At 44.6% G+C, this 16275-nt stretch overlaps 1 protein-coding gene across 4 annotated transcripts in view; it reads right to left on the minus strand.

Annotated features, from left to right (window-relative positions):
• CDK19 (cyclin dependent kinase 19) overlaps nucleotides 1–16275 on the minus strand; it is a 1761913-nt gene that overhangs the window by 828877 nt on the left and 916761 nt on the right. For all 4 annotated transcript variants that reach the window (XM_085612130.1, XM_085612131.1, XM_085612128.1 and 1 more), the window contains one exon: nucleotides 6373–6513. In XM_085612130.1, the coding sequence (XP_085468256.1) occupies nucleotides 6373–6513 (141 nt within the window). The remainder of the gene's footprint in view (nucleotides 1–6372; nucleotides 6514–16275) is intronic.

Genomic DNA, 16275 nt, shown 5'->3' on the forward strand with positions numbered 1-16275 from the left:
GCGGCCCCGGAAATAGAGAATCCCAGGTCTAGCCTCGGTGAGTGAAGTTGGAGGCTCCAGCAAAAACTTGAGGATTATTGGAACACTGGACTGAACTCTTTGAGAGCATGGAACTTTAAGTAAAGCTCTGTTCAGAACGAAGATAGAGACATAGATCAGTTGGTGGGGCCCAGGTGGAGTTCCTTTTCGACACGGGTCGCGTCAAGTGTGACCCCAACGCGAGAAGTTTTTATCTTTTTACCTTTTTGTTTTTCTGAACAATAGGAGTCTGCCTGTGAGGCTCTATATGGACACAGGAAAGAAGCACCCTCCGGCAGGTCGGACTGCTTGTAGACCTTTTTTTCCCGAGATTATATTGGACTTTTAGTGAGAAAATGTACCCTTTTGCTCGTTTTGTCCCTGAAGAAGGGCGTCCCATAGTACCCCGTACCATTCCCCCGCATTTGCCAATGTTCTCCTCATGGAGTTTGCGTGTTAAAATTGTTTTCGTTTCTATATTGATTGTATCATTCGTACTGTGCTTAGGTTTGTTTATATATCTAGAATTCCGCCATCCTGTGCACACCTTGATAGTGTCTACTCCTGCTCCTAAGGAACATCATTTCCAGACCTTTGCCCCTCATAAGGAAAGGCACCGACAGACGTATGTACATAATGCCTTCATTGAGATGCTGCACCAGACTCATAGTTCCACAAATGTTACTGATTGTTGGGTCTGTGGTCTCCTCCCGTCAGTGATGCATAAGCAAGATTTGTTTATATCAATGCCCTTATCTTATTTAGGTAGTTGCGAAGCCTGGTTCAAAATGTTATCCATGCTGTATGAACACTACACTATAGATGAACGTCGGTTCTCAGAGAAGGATTATGCCTTGATTCTAGCCTATATAGAGAAACACCAAGGTTTTACTCCTAATGCTGAGGGAACGGATGGTACCCTTGATCCTACCGCCTGCATGAACGTGTACAGTGATCACGAAAATGATACCTGGTTGAAGGATGAAGTATTGGATTTCGTGACTTTTAACTTTACTGAGTATTTCAAATATTTCCAGGAGCGAAATATCTCAGATGAAAAAATCATTCCGGTCCCGGTGCTGAATACATCCTCCTCCTTCTGCGTGCAGGGTACTGGACATTTATTTGTAGGTTATAGCAGATGTAATTACACTTATAGACTACAGACGTTCAGCAGTCCCCCAACACTCACCCCTCCCAATGTTTATTTTGTGTGCGGTGAAAACGCATACACTTGGCTACCCAGAGGATGGGCAGGTAGGTGTTACTTATCTTTCCTTTACCCACCGGTTTACATAGCCCCTTCTGATTATCATAGGTCCCATTTCTTAAGTCGGCGGAGTCTGGGAGCTAGAGCCGCTAGTAATGATGCCACTGACCAGACTGACACTCCAGCTCAACACTTTGTTGATATCATGAAAGGGGTGTTGCCGATATGGGGACCCATCCTCACTAGTAAAGAAATTAGGAGGCTATCCAGAGTGGTGGAAGGGGTGGTTAATACTACTGCAGGGATATTAACTAATATCACGGTGGAGCTCCAGGCGACCCGGCTTGTGACCCTTCAAAATCGTCTTGTTTTAGATGTTATCCTGGCTGATCGTGGAGGAGCTTGTAGAGTCATCGGCAGTTCCTGTTGTGTATATATACCTGACTCCGCCCCTTCCGTCCATTTAGCCATCCAGAAACTGCATCAGCTAGCTTCTGAAATTCACACCGAGACTGGTACTTGGTCCTTGTCCGGGTGGTTTTGGGATTTGGTGACTACCTGGGGATGGAAGTTATTCATGATTCTTTTGGGAGTAGTAGGGTTCATTTTCACCTGCTGCCTTTGTCTCCAGTGCGGGCCTGCTTGCTGTGCATATTGCGCTACTCAGGTTCGCCGATCTATCCCTAGGCCCAAGCCCGTCCAAACCAGGATAGATACCCAGCGGGCTCAGAAGGAAATGCATGACTTAATGCAGATCGATGAGGGTATTTTTGAAGACTGACTCCGTCATTAGCTATGCTGCGCTAAAAGGGCCGTTCTGAGGTGTTCAAGTTGCTATGGTATGATTAGCGCAGTATATCTAATGATAGTATGATTAGTTATGGTGTATTCAAGGGTTCGAAATTCCCGTTATGCTTAGTACGACAGAAAGGGCCGAGAACCGAACCGCCTCCATCTTGGATTGTGGCTCTCTCGCTTAGGAATCACATGGTCTCTTCCGCACACCATCTGCTTCCCCTTTTCATACATTTGTTAGGAGACAGGCTGAATTACTGAGAAGCAAGGTCACATCTGCTAAAAGGGAGTATCAAGCAAATTCCTCTAGACCTGGGGCGAGAAGGGAGTCACCCTTTCGACCTTCTCTGTAAAGATAGTAACCCTTTGTATGTGTAACCGAAACTAGATATAGGCATGAGCTCATTAGGAGCGCCAGGACTAACTGGTACTTTTCCACATATAAGGTTTTGTATGCTGAACTGATAATGTATAAAAGTGTGTTACTGTCAAGGAGCCAGCAGTCTTCCTCGGCGCACCTGATGGGTGAGGATCGACGAGGCTCCTCTATATAGAGTTCAGTGGTGACTAATAAACGTTTGAACCTTCCACGTTGCCAACTGCTCCTTATTTTACTTAATATTGCGGGCCAGTGGTAAGTGTGGCCCTTGGAATAATTATTTGGACACAACAGGGTATGTGGTTTACTACTTTACGAGAGACTTATAAGTAAATAAAATATGCCGTTCAGGTGTAAGCCAATTTTACTATATTTAAAGGGGAGAGCACCAGCACTTTAGTACTGGTTACCAGTGATTAAGAGCACAAAGTCCAAAAAGGCCGCAAAAAAGGGTAAGAAAACAGGAGGGGTAAAGACAAAACGTTTGGTGATGGCCCTGCAGAGCGGGCTAAGTCCAACAAATGGCCTTCCTCCTCCGACCCCTACTTACGACAACATAAGTAAAACTTGCACCGCCATAGATTTCAGATCCCATCAGTGACGTACTGTGAGGTCTTAAGCAGTGCATCATAGCAGTGCAAGTTATGACAGTTACATGTAACTGGTGAATTTCAGTGTTTTTTTTAATTAAAATTGTAGTTTTTATAATGAGAAGACAAATAACTCCAGTTCAACTTTTGGTGTCTACAGTGAATTTCTAAAGTTTTTGTAATGTGAGTTAAAATCTTACTACCTTAATCACTCCACTGTAAACGTTTTTTTCAGTGAATTTCCATGTTTTTTTAAAAACGTAAAGTGAGATCTAATTACAATACATCTGCTGCCAACCATCCTGTCAACCCCCTACTGTGCATGACGTTTGGCTGTGTGCAGCGGAGGGTGGGCCCGAGCCATGGCCTCACAGGGGAGGCCTGGGAATCAAGGTCATCGAGACGAACTTGGATGGAATGAGGAAGATGGTGGAATTTTACCTATGAGAAGTGCCCAGTGCGATGAGGTGATCTGTGGGCGTGGTTTACATCTGCGCGTTCTGTATTAGGGACACTGTTCCGAGGGATGAGATGGGAGAAGAAGGGAGTTAGGAGAAGGGGTATGGAGATTTGAGGAAAGAGAGAGCCTCTTAGAACGAGCTCTTTAGCTTTGGCTACTTGACCCATACAACTTCTTAGGAAGTCTTCACGAGCTGACACATTTAATTGATCTTGCCTGGGGAATGCTAAGTAGGGATATCACTTTAGAGATAGAGTAGGGATTGTCTAATGCTTTTCACTTTCAGCCACAGATGAAGTCTGACTTAGACGTTTTGTGGCAGTCCTTGCCTGTGTTCTGTTTTTGGAACTTTTCATTCTTTTCATGATCTATCGGATTAAGCTCACTCGTAGATATGGCTTTGTATTAGTTCCCATGTACTTTTACAACCTCGTCCTGAGGTGCTTGTACATTCCATTGTTTCTGGCTTTGTAATACACCCCCTAAATTTGAATCCGGAGTCTGTAGTCTTTTGAGTCATAATCATTGGAAATGTTGGATCGCCTCAAATGAGTTATTTCTCACCTTTACACTTCTCAGCAGGTAACAGAAGATCCATTGACCAAGGGTTCCTTGTTAAATTCTGCTAGATGAACCTGGCCTTATCACAGGAAGAGACATCATGTGCAGTTCCAGTCATACCACTGAGCATTAATGTCGCCCAGTACCATGTTAGTTTGCGCAAGTGTAGAAACAGTACAGTGCAAAAGTGAAATCACATTTTATTACCATTGTAGAGTTCCAAGATCTGGAGCTTCTTTACCAACATTCCCTTGGCTCTTCACTGCTCACATAATAAGTAAATCTAGAGTGATCGTGCTCTGGTGCTGCTGAAACACCTGCGTTTATACTAATGCACTTGGAGACAAAGCATGGCACAAATGACCCATGCAAGTGTGCAGAGAATAATATGCTATTTACTACCATTGTGAAGGGAGAGGAGAAGGGAGGGGCATCATGGCCCACTCAAGGCTTCGCCTCTTGTGAGTCATGGCCCCTACCAACATTAGCAATACTTATAACATAAATGTATACAATGTATGCTTTCATATTTTAGTCAAGTGTGTGGCACATTTAAACACTTCGGCGTAGATACATTTTAATTGGGTCGTTGATTTCATCTCCACAGAAAATTGAGTGACAACCAGCGAGGAGAGGAGAAAGGAAGTGCACAAACTGACACCTCTTTCTAAATGGATGGGCAGAGGGATGTTGGGTGAAATGCTGCTGTGTTCTATAAGGGAGCTGGCCGGGGGGGAGGAGTGGGGGACGGGACTATGGTCCTCCTCTTTTCCTTTTTGCAGGGGTGGAGCAGGAAGCCTTGAGCAGCCCTACAAACTGTGAACAAGAGCTATACAGAGGTGGATTTAATGTACACTGAAGCAGAGAACGTGTCCTGCTGAAAGGAGCTTCAGAAATACATTCTTAAATGGTGCTAAGGAGGAATTGAAACCCATAACCAAGAGGCCTAAATACCCAACAAATCTGCCCTACAACAGTAGGGGTGCGGCCTCAAAGGCTTATAGGGCCGGACTGGGGACCCAAAAGCAGCCCGGCAAAAATGCTCATACCAGCCCTGCTCCCTTCGTCTCCTCGTGCAATCTCTCTTTCTATTCATCTATGCTCTCTCTCATCTTCTATACTCTCTGATCGCTCTCTCTCTCGCTCTACCTTCCCTCTCCCTCTCATTGGAAGCCTTACCGTTTATTCTGCAGTTAACCTGGGGGAACCGGGGAAAGTGAAGGAGGCACCAGAAGCGGCCCTGGGCTTTCAAACAGGCCTCCAGCGTTTCCAGCCCACCGGGGAAATGCCCGGTGGACTAAAAGGACAGCCTGGCCCTGAAGACTTAAAATGCAGTGCAGCCTGTCTGGTGAGCGCCAGACTGTGTTTTTGAGCAGAACCTCTCCGCTCTATCGCAGAACTACAAATTCATGCAGCACCAGCAAGCAAAGTCCTATAGTTAATGCCCCATTGCATTACTGTAACTGTAGCAGAACAGTAAAAAAAGAACCCCGGACATACAACCTACTAAACCTACAATTATCTGTAAGACCATCACTAAGATGGACAGGAAATTGGGCTTTTAGTTGAAATGCAGTGAAACCTCCAAACCGAGAGGTTTGAAACCTCGTTATTCAACTCACGTTTGATCTGAATACCAGCGCTGAGAAAGAAATGCCTAGCAGTGTTGTACAAACGAGTTATTATTAAAGTATGTACATACCACGGTAATTCATGAGAAGACACAAATCTCATTTCACCCTTCCATTCAAGCTCATTTAAAGTCCATACACTGTGGCGCCATGTTGTAGTTTCCTGCCAACCTCTGCATTCTAGGCACATCTGCTTTTTCCCAACAGGTTGCGCTTAACAACAGGCCTGTTGTTTAAAATAACACGCGAATTCAAATGTGTCAGTGAAAAGGGGCGAATGCCCCTGAACGCTACCCACATTATAACTGGGCATGAAAACTCAAGGGACAAAGGAGACAAACACGTACGCAAAGACAATGCAGGCCTGCGCGTGAACGTGACGTGTTTTGCAACAATAACCGGCGCGCGCTGCACCTTATCTGCCAAGGGCCGCGCGCTCTTAAGTACAGCTATTTTCAGAACGGTTTCGTATTGTTCACGAGCCAGAGAACTCAATGGCTTTCTGATGCCGCCCCTCCGGCCCTATCGCCGGATTCGCTGTCATTGTGTCTGTTCAGATGTCGCTGATAAACACAATGGGAAACCATGACATGTTTTCATATGTTTAGTCCTCCAATAGTAATCGGCCACAATAACAGGAAACCGCGAGTTTCAATATGCAAGTGCGCCTAGCTAGATACGTTTGTTCCCTGTACCCAGAATTCTTTGAGAGCCTATGTCGCACTTACCAAGTCTCTATGAAGGACCCAGTTTGCGTGGAGGTAGTGGATTCCGTCGAGGATCTGGTACAGAAGCGACTTCACCATACATCGCGGCAACTGCATTGGCTTTTTATTTGCTTTCGAAGCACGATGGAACTTGATGATGTGCTGGGGAGAAATAAACACATCCAAGTATTACATTTTACAACTAATTCAAATGGTTTGCGGCGACACAGAATAAGAAGAGCTTTTTCATTTTGAGTTTTCTTGCAGTTCGGCACTTCGGTAGTTTTTTGTTTCTTCGGTTAGAAATGTAAAACGGTTTCCGATAAAGTGCAACACAGGGTCTAATCCAATGGAACAACATGCACCCACTGCTTCAAAGTTAGGCAGACAAACAGACTGTTATATTGGAGTGTAGAGGGCTCCTCAAGTCCATGAGACTCGGTGCCACTGCACCTGCCGCTTCCCTAATAACAGTTACGCCCCAGAGAACAAGATGGGTAGATAGTGGTACTGCAACTGCAAGCTACATTGCCCATAAATAAATAATTGACACCAGTTTCTTTGGGAAGCGCGGGACGGGTTATTAATACCTCAAAATACGCAATAATTCTGAGGATATTAAGAACCCTCCTGCAAACCACGATGCATTTTTAAATGTTCTACATCTCTTCAGAGGCCAGGGTTATGGGTGTCAGTGACTGCACTTGTCGCTTACCCAGGGCTTTAAGTGGGCCGGGTCTCAGCGGGTCTGAGCACTGGCAGTTTTTTTAAGGGGGCCTCGAAACGGGTCTCTGTCGGGCACTGTTTTGTGCCCTGGCACAGGCGGTCCGTTTTTTTTCGAGAATTATAAGGGAAGGGAATTCCTTTATAGAGAGTCATTTTCTCTCTGGATTTCCCTTCTCTTTTTGAAACTCAGGAGCAGCAACATTGTCGTGGTGTCACCAGGGCTTTAAGTGGACGTTTTTTCAATATTATATACAAGCCATAGTTGCTGCTTATTTATCTTATGCAACTAGCAACCATTGACAAAGCAAATAGTCCTAACTTGTAGGTATGATGTGACTTGTTGTATCATATATCTGGATGCAATGACAGGAACAGCAAAATACAAGTCGGGCAGCACACTGTGCTAAACACAGATTTTTAGCTCACATGTTTTTAAGCCACGCCCTTAATTACATTGACCACGCCCCTTTGAGAGACCCCCCAGTTTTTTCACCCCACTTAAAGCCCTGCGCTTACCCCTCACAACAAGGTACCGAAAGCCAGTAGCAGCACTGACCGCACTCAAGAGGCATGCTTGTGACCCCCAGCTGGCTCATCCTGCCCTCCACTTGTGAGCATCTAAGGTGTCTGGTTCAACAGATCTTGCCTGGTGATAAATTGCTATTGCTCGTGTCTATTACCAAAGCCATGAAGTCCTTGAAGAACAGGCCCCGCGCTCTAATAGACAACAAAGGCAACAATATGCATAACAGAATTCAAGCAGAAACCTTGTACAACATTGTCAAATTCTACGTGAAAAAACGTCAGCAAAAATAATAATACAAAAAGGGGCCTACAGGGTGCAATTGCGTCTTTGCTGCAACGTCAACTCTGAAGGCATCACAACAGTCCACAACCAGCGCAATATGGAAAATGCTGCGTATGAACAATTGCAAAAGCAACATGAGTAATTGGACAGACACTCACTCTGTGTTAGGATAATACACCGGGATTACTTACTTACTTAGCTGATATTTTATTTATCCATTAAAGACTAAGGAAAAAGTGCAGCCTAAACGTCCTACGGACTGAAGTAACCAAATTCAAATGTGTTTTTTTAACCAAAAATGTATCCTTTTCTGGTGCTGCGATGTCAGCACAGAACTCACTACCAATGTCAGAACTAAACGTTTCTTCCTCACTTTCAGAAAGCGGTTAGAAACCAGTCATTTTCGTCGCTTCCTAGACAGTCCGTTTTTTTAAGCACACCTATTACTCCCCGTCCGTCCTACTTTACATTCCTCAACTCCTCTTCCCTCCTACCTACTCCAACACTAGGATGAACTCTGACTGTTTCTTACTGTTGTCCTATCGAAACTTTTCAACAATTACCATTCTCTGCTAACCACGTTACATTAAGCAAACTGCTTTCATTCACAGCGTTTTCAGTAAAAACCGCCTCAAATTGAGACAATAAACGATGCGTTTTTTGACACTGCGCTGCTAGTTTGTTACCTGGCCGCTGCATTCCCTGAAATGTAGGTCACGACAGCTGTGTAGAAGTGACAGATTCGGAGCTACTTCGGCCATTTCCATTACCCTAGTTCTGCCAAACGGATTCACAGGGGCCTAAATCAGCTTGCCTAGTTCCCAAGAGTCCCTTAACTACTCCTGGCTGCCACTGTGAATTGACTCTTCCTCCTAAATCCTCAAAGGTGAAGGGGAAAAATAGAAGCAGCTTCACAGACAAGATGGAGTGCGCAGCACTCTAAATATATATATTAAAAACCCACTTAAACAATGCTGTTGTATTCAAAGTAAACTTGTGTATTGTTTTGTTTTTATAAAGTTCTAAGGGCCATATGTATCAAAATCCTCGTTTGCGATTCTCAAATAGCGATTTTTTCCGAATCGCTATTTGAGAATCGCAAAATGCTATGTATGTAGGATTTGCAATACATTTTGCGAATCCTACATATTCCTTAATTGCGAATCTCAAATTGCGATTCGCAATTAAGGAATACCTCCCCATTCATTCCTATCGGCCTAGAGGCCCATAGGAATGAATGGGAAGACATTCTCAATTTGCGATTAGCAATTAGAGAATCGCAAATAGAGAATGCAATTTCAAGGGTGCAAGGGTGTCAAAAGGACACCCTTTTGCATCCCTGAAATAAGCATGGGTGCACATGTATGTGCTTCACATTGCACTTTGAAAAATGCAAAAAAGTGAATTTTTCATAGAAAACGCAAATTACCATCAACTTGAAGTTGGTGGTAATTTGCGATTCCTTAAGGCCAAATTGCACTTTTTTGGTGCTTCTTACATTGCATTTAAGGAATCACAAAATTTGCAATTTCTTAAATGCAATCGCAAAATAAGGAATCGCTAATTTTGGGATTCCTTATTTTGCACGCAGATTTGCCTCATACATACCACTAAGCAAAATTGCGATCGCAAACGCCGAAATTCTGCGAATTTAGGCATTTGCGATCACACTTTTGCTTGATACATATGGCCCTAAATTAGAACACTTTTCGCACATTTATGAGTTAATTTATTTCACTGTCCCTGGGTGCTGATTAAGGGGCTGATTTTATAGCTTGGCAACGGTGACGGAGTTCACATAACGCCAAGATAAAGGCCCGAGTTTTATGCCGGCAGACCTTCAGCTTGGCTATGGTGGTGACTACTCTGTTATTGCCAAAGCCAAACTGTTCAGAGGGCCCAACGGGGTAAGGACCATCAGAAAATGGCTATATGTCCGCCAACCCATTCGGGTTGGGTGGACAACAGATATTTTTTTTACTGTCTGTTACAGCCAGGCAAACCCAGTGTGGGACAGTAAAATGGTAATAATGCTCTCAAACTGTTTGGTGCTGGGCTGTGTCAGCATAACACAGCCATGCACCAAACAGGGAAATCCATTTGCAGGAACCGCCTTGACAGCGGGTTCCGTCAATGCATTATAAATGATTGACTGCTTGCCGGTCATTTATAAATATGGCAGGCGGTCCCTTCACTAGTAATTTACTCTGTCCCCCAGGTGAAACAGGCCATGTGTCCATTTATAAAACAGGCCCTTCTTTTCTCTGCACTCCTGTTTCTTTCCTTTAGCCCTTCAACATATCACCATTTGCCACTTTGCTGTAGCTCTGGAGTATGCCTGAGCTAGGCAGTGGCAAAATGATAGGGTCCCCTTGCAGAATGTGAGAGGAACCCCTGAGTCTCCCATTTATTACACACATTCATTGGCCTCGAGCTGATTGGGGCCCCCGATGGGCTGGGGGCCTCCTTGCTTTACAGAGGCTTGTGTTACACCCCTAGCATTAGGATATGTACAACAGCCAACATATGAATCATTGAAGCAGGGTTTTTTTTTGCAAAAAATCAAGAGAATTTGCATTCTACTGTAGAACTTCCTTCCTTCCTTGTAAGCGAAGTCTGCAGAGTGATTACAAGTGCACTGTTTTGTCTTACCCTGGGCAAGCCACTGTTAGGAGGACCAGGAGGAATCACAAGATTGCATCTCCTGCAAGGACGGAAGAATAAGGCAATCAGGTAGGCCTGGAGCCTAACTCATCTTGAGAGACTAAAGCGTGGTGATTGGTGGTTTCCTGCAGCAGGGAGCGGCATGGTCTGGGTCCAAAGTTACGCAAGGTTTGGGTGGTCTGCCAATATACAAGGTCCGAGCCACCTGCAGGCAGAATCAATGGGGCTATCCATTGTATAGATCATCCTCACCAAGTGTAAATTGCAGAAAAGTCACCAAAATGCTTAAAATGATACTGTACTGTAGGTCACCAGTGTTAGGACTACAAACCTTGGGGGCAAGCATGAAGGGATCCGCTGGGATCTAGCTTCACGCTGCAAGAGGTAGCACCTGGTTAAGACATTGCCTCATCACCATGTCATTATTCCCTACGCTCTTTTGAGAGTAATTCTAGGTACAAAATATCATAAAGGGGGACTATTAGGGACCTATGGGTGGATAAACCTCACACCTGCTCACATCTTTTGCCACCTTACTATATACTGCGCTACCACCACAGAGTAGGGCACAAAGAGGTACCCCTTGCCTCTGGTAAGAGGAAAAACTGTAACAACTTTGCGTTTTTGTGCAAACCAGGGTCGGATTGGCAAGGCGGACAATCGGGTGGTGCCTGAGGGGCCTGTTGCAGAAGAGAGCCAGTAGGCCGTTTTTTATCGTCTGTGGATAAAGCAGCCCAATATACCTGAACTGATTTTTCTAACCAATAGACTGCTGCAGCTTCAGGTGAGCAGTAGTCTAAGCATACCATATATTAGGCCCATTAATTGTAATTTGAAAAATGACAATTTGGCGGCCGGAGGATGCACATCATGTGGTACACCTCCTTGCATCACGGGCTTGAGAAGGTGACAGTGAGCCTTTGAGGGCGGTGTGTCTATTAAGTAGCAAAATTACCAAGTCTTTGGTGTGGGGAGGAGACTTTTGTCTTCCACCGCAGGTCCCAATGATCGGACAGACAAACTGCAGGTGCCTGCTGCCAGTTTTCTCGGATTGAGATTGGGAGTTTCATTAAAATACTGTGCAATGGAATGAGAGAAAAAACACAACGAACAACAAAAGTTTTAAATAAATTTGCAATTTAAAAAAAATCTGAGTAAAAAAGAACAAAGGGAAAATACCTTTTTGCAGTGCTTAATTTGAGCCAGTGGTTTCCGGTGTTCGGCACTGGTACTTAATTGTCAAAACCAGCACTAAAGACAGTCTACCACATGGTAGCGCTATTTAATTTAGAGCTGGGGACCACTACAATTGTTTATTCATTAAATATACATTAAAAATGACTAATTCTTACACCCAAGCCATTCTTATTGCTTTGGGGTCCAGGAATAGTCTCAATGTTCACACTTGTAGGCGTGTGATGGTTAGTAGTTATGTTGGTACTGTCTTTGGTAGTGCATAGGTGTACCCGCCGCTGTCACTACATTCTCCAGAATCCTATGGGGCTATTTGCTAGTATGACGAGCGGTGTGCGACCCACTTCGCATTTTGTATTTAAAGCTCCCTGAGCCATGGGTTGACGAGCCCGGATCCCGCACCCGCGCGCCGTGAGAGGTACTATACCTGATAATTTTTTGGCAGTCTACTTGGCACCCCGCATACTTACCTGCTCCCTGCTGACGAGAGGCAATTACCTCGAAACACGTGTCCAGGGATGGCATTTTAACTATATACTCGTGGCATAGGTGTACCCGCCGCTGTCACTACATTCTCCAGAATCCTATGGGGCTATTTGCTAGTATGACGAGCGGTGTGCGACCCACTTCGCATTCTGTCTTTGGTAGTGCTGACATGGGTAATGGGCGGCGCAAGTTGCAGTAGCCTCCCAACAAGGGCTCTGGCATTTATTTTTTTTACAAATTAAGCACTGCCTTTTTGGCAGTGTTGCTGTAAAAAAACGTATTCACCCCCTATCCTGGGACGAAAGGGGGGAGGAAAGGAGAGAGAGTGAGAGTGAGAGAAAAAGAGAGAGAAAGACACAAAAGTAAACGAGAGGTAGAGGGGCAGAGAGACAAACAGAGGAAGGGAGTGGGAAGATTGAGTGGTGAGAACGGTTGATTGATAGACTGATATAAAGAGTGAAGGATGGAAAACAAAAGTTGGGAGAAAGGAGACTGCAAATGGAGAAAAAGAGTGTACAGCGACTGATGAAACAAAGCGTTGATGGAGAAGTGGATGTCAGACGTTTCCTGGTCAGTGAGTATAAGGGACAGGTAGGTTAGTGCCTCATACACAATCCTTATTTCTCTGACAGTCAAGTAAGTGAACAGCTTGATTTAGAAGTTGGCAGACACCTTGAGGAAGTGCTGAATCCACAGTAGAATCTACCAATGGAGTTTCCTTCAAAAAACAAATAGTATGGTAAAGGAAACACCACCAGTCGATTCCCCTCTGGTTTTAATACTTCCTCCAGAAATAAATTAATGTATTTTTTAGTTCCACCCTACTCAAAATCAGGCTCTTGGTCTGTCCACTACGTGAGCCAGCACAAGGTCCCTCCACTTCCTCGAATCACCTTTGGAAGACTGCAGAAATCAAAGTACTCACAAAGACCGAAATCCATTTAATTTCTATAGGGAATGTTGATCTTCTGAAAATGTTAAAGTTTGCTAAAGCAGGTAGTTACGAACTACAGGAGTCCTTGGTGCAATGAGGAGCATTTAAAACCTGAGAGCGAACAAGGCTATGGGTAACTGAGAGTAAGCATAAACCCCAGGAAGATGAGGTGAGCTGCAGGCTCAGGGACCTAAATGAAGCAATACCCCTGAAGCAAATATTCACCCACCCCCCAATGGGAGTAAACAGGAGCTTTAGAGACCTGGTGATGACTATGTGCCAAGCAGCAGGAGAACTACACAGAAATATAAGCTTTGCAAAATCTTCTCCTGGTAAACATGGTTTTCAGTAAACTGAGGGTATACTGAAGATTTTAGGTATGAGTGAGCAAGAGCTACTGAGCCTGAAGATAAATAGGGAAATCGGGTGGCCAGAAGATAAGATGGACCAAAGGCCCCCAAGAGTGAGAGGGAGCCCCTTAGATCTGAGCCTAAGAAGGATCCACAGGGGACGAAAGAGTGGACATTAGTTTAAGGGCCCTATTGGCAAGTGAGGAGTTTAGTGACCAACTGATAGGGAGTATGAGTCTCGTGTCCTTAGGATTCACAGAACCCTTGAGGTGAGCAGAAGCCTACAAACTTGAGGATGTGTGTGAACCTCTGGAATCATGTAGGTTAGAAGTGACTGAGAATCCCTAAGGATGACCAGGATTTTTAGTCCTGACAGGGAACACAGAGATCTGAGGGTGAGCAAGGGCTTGGGGATCTAAAGGAGCAATGCGTTCAGGGACCTGATGGGGAAAGCTTTATTAACCTGAAGAGATGTATCAGAAGAAATGGGTGATCTGTAATAAAATAACAGTGTTTCTAGTCTTGAATGATGCTACTGGCCTTTGAAACTTTAAACAGCACAATTTACCACAAATTTCTCCCCAAGGTAAGCCCCTAATGCTAACCACACAATGATTCATGAAAGGTTGCGAGTCACAAATGAGTGCCAGTTTTTTAGGGGCAGGCCCCAGGCCCAGCTCTCACTTTCTCTGTCGGCCCCCCTATCAGCTGGATTTTTGCCATCCTCCCCCATGTACTTTGTTTTTAGTTCTTCTGGTCTTTGCCTTTTATGCCTTTTTCCAAAACCTTAGTGCCTTTCCCTTTTGCGCCTTCCTGTGTCTCATTTTGTATTTCCCTTCTTTTTCTCTTGCTAGTTTTGTTCCCTCCCTTTTCTCCCAATTGTTTTGCCGCCTACTATTTTCCACCTCCTGCCAGCCCCGCCCACCACCACCCAGAGACCCCTCTCTCCTTCCAGGACTCATTTAATGGAGGCAGCAGCGCAGTTGCACCAAAGGCAAGGCTGTCTGCACGCGTCAGACCTTGGACCGCGCCTTGTGCCAAGAACACTGGTTCTCCTCCACCTCGCAGCTACACTGACGCCGAACTCCGAGCCCTGGACCACGAATACCACGAGAATCGCTGCTACCGCAACTCCCTACAATCAGTGGTAGGACCTTCTCCTGGATCCACTGCTCCTCCTGTACAATCAGGTCGCTAACCAAAACGCAATCCAGCACCATAGGAACTAAAGAACATAACGAACCTTCTTCACAACAACTTGCCCCCCTCCTCCTCAACACTCGTTCTTTCGCAAACATGCCACCGAGAGACCTGATCATCACCTTCACCGCCAGTGTCGTCTTCCCCACCGAGACCTGGCTCACACCTGCGTCCACTCTTGACATCGTTAGAGCATCACCCGACGGATACAAGAGAACATATCAAGACCACACCAACAAAACCGGAGGAGGGATCGCCATCATTCAGAAAGAAAACTTCCACTGCACCACCGAGACAAAAGACACCATCCAGCCATGGAACACCTCAACTTCAAACTCTAAGCAGATGGAAAAACCATCATCAGAGGCACCCTCGCCTTCAGACCACTTATACCACATCCCAACTTCTGCAACATCATCCCCGACTTCATTGCCCCTCTTGCCATTCACTCCAAAGACGACATCTTCTTCGGAGATCTAAATTTCTACCTCGATGACCTCAATGCCACCAACATCGCCAGCCTACTTGACGTCATAAATAACATCGGTCTCACCCATCTCGTCACCGACCCCACCCACAATGCAGGATACACACTGGAGCCTAAGTGCTGGTCCTAGAGGGACGTGCATTGGATTTTACCATTTAGAAGTGATTTGTTTATGTGGACCACATGATTGTGGCATGATTTATCTACCAGAACGCAGGTAGTAAATGCTATAACTAGAAGACTAACATATTGTCCCATGAATTATCTAATTTCTCATCAGGACTTAACATTGAATCACATGTGTTTGTAGACTCCAATAACTATTATCCTATGTCAAGAAGATCCTTGTGTTTCCCAGTGGTTCAGATCTCTTGCCCTGATAAAGCCCTCGTAAGATAAAATGCATTGGCCGTGCTATCTTGAAAACACACAATAAAGAAAAATACTACATCAATAACCAAGACCCCATTGAGCATTTGTTTAATGTTGAATGTGGTCATCCATAATTGTTTGTTGCCTCTCTATATCTTGTGAAAAAATGTGTTTAATGTATGGTCAATGTGCAGCTGGCCATTGAGATGGGCAATGGTTTCTGTCTATTGTAGTGACTACTTCAGGCGGTGCGGCATTGAACTCCCTGGCTGCCTCCTCTTCTTGTTTAGTGCTACAAATGTATAGTTTACAATGCAGGCAAAGTAAGAGTGTTTTCGGGATAGATATTAAAATTCCGTGGTCGGTATTAGAAACATAGATAAAGTCTGGTAAGACTGTTCAGTAAATCTAGCAGGTATATATCATTAAGTTTGTAATTTATTTTAATATAGCATGTCCATGGTGTAACTAGTTCTGGTTAAAGAGACAGAGTAAGAGGAGTGCAGAGGTGTAAGACATCAGGGAGTAGAAAGTGAAGTAGAAGACAATAAAAATGGGGTTGGCCATTATGTTCATTAAGACAATCTGGTTACAATTTTGTGTCTTTATTGTGATCATGGGACCAGCATCGAATTCTATTAGTAGATAAGAGATCCAGATTTTTATGGCGGTTCAGGAGAGTTGACAAACATATCCAGGTTGT

Source organism: Triturus cristatus, chromosome 6 (assembly GCF_964204655.1).
Source record: "Triturus cristatus chromosome 6, aTriCri1.1, whole genome shotgun sequence".
In the NCBI taxonomy this organism is placed as follows: Eukaryota; Metazoa; Chordata; class Amphibia; order Caudata; family Salamandridae; genus Triturus; species Triturus cristatus.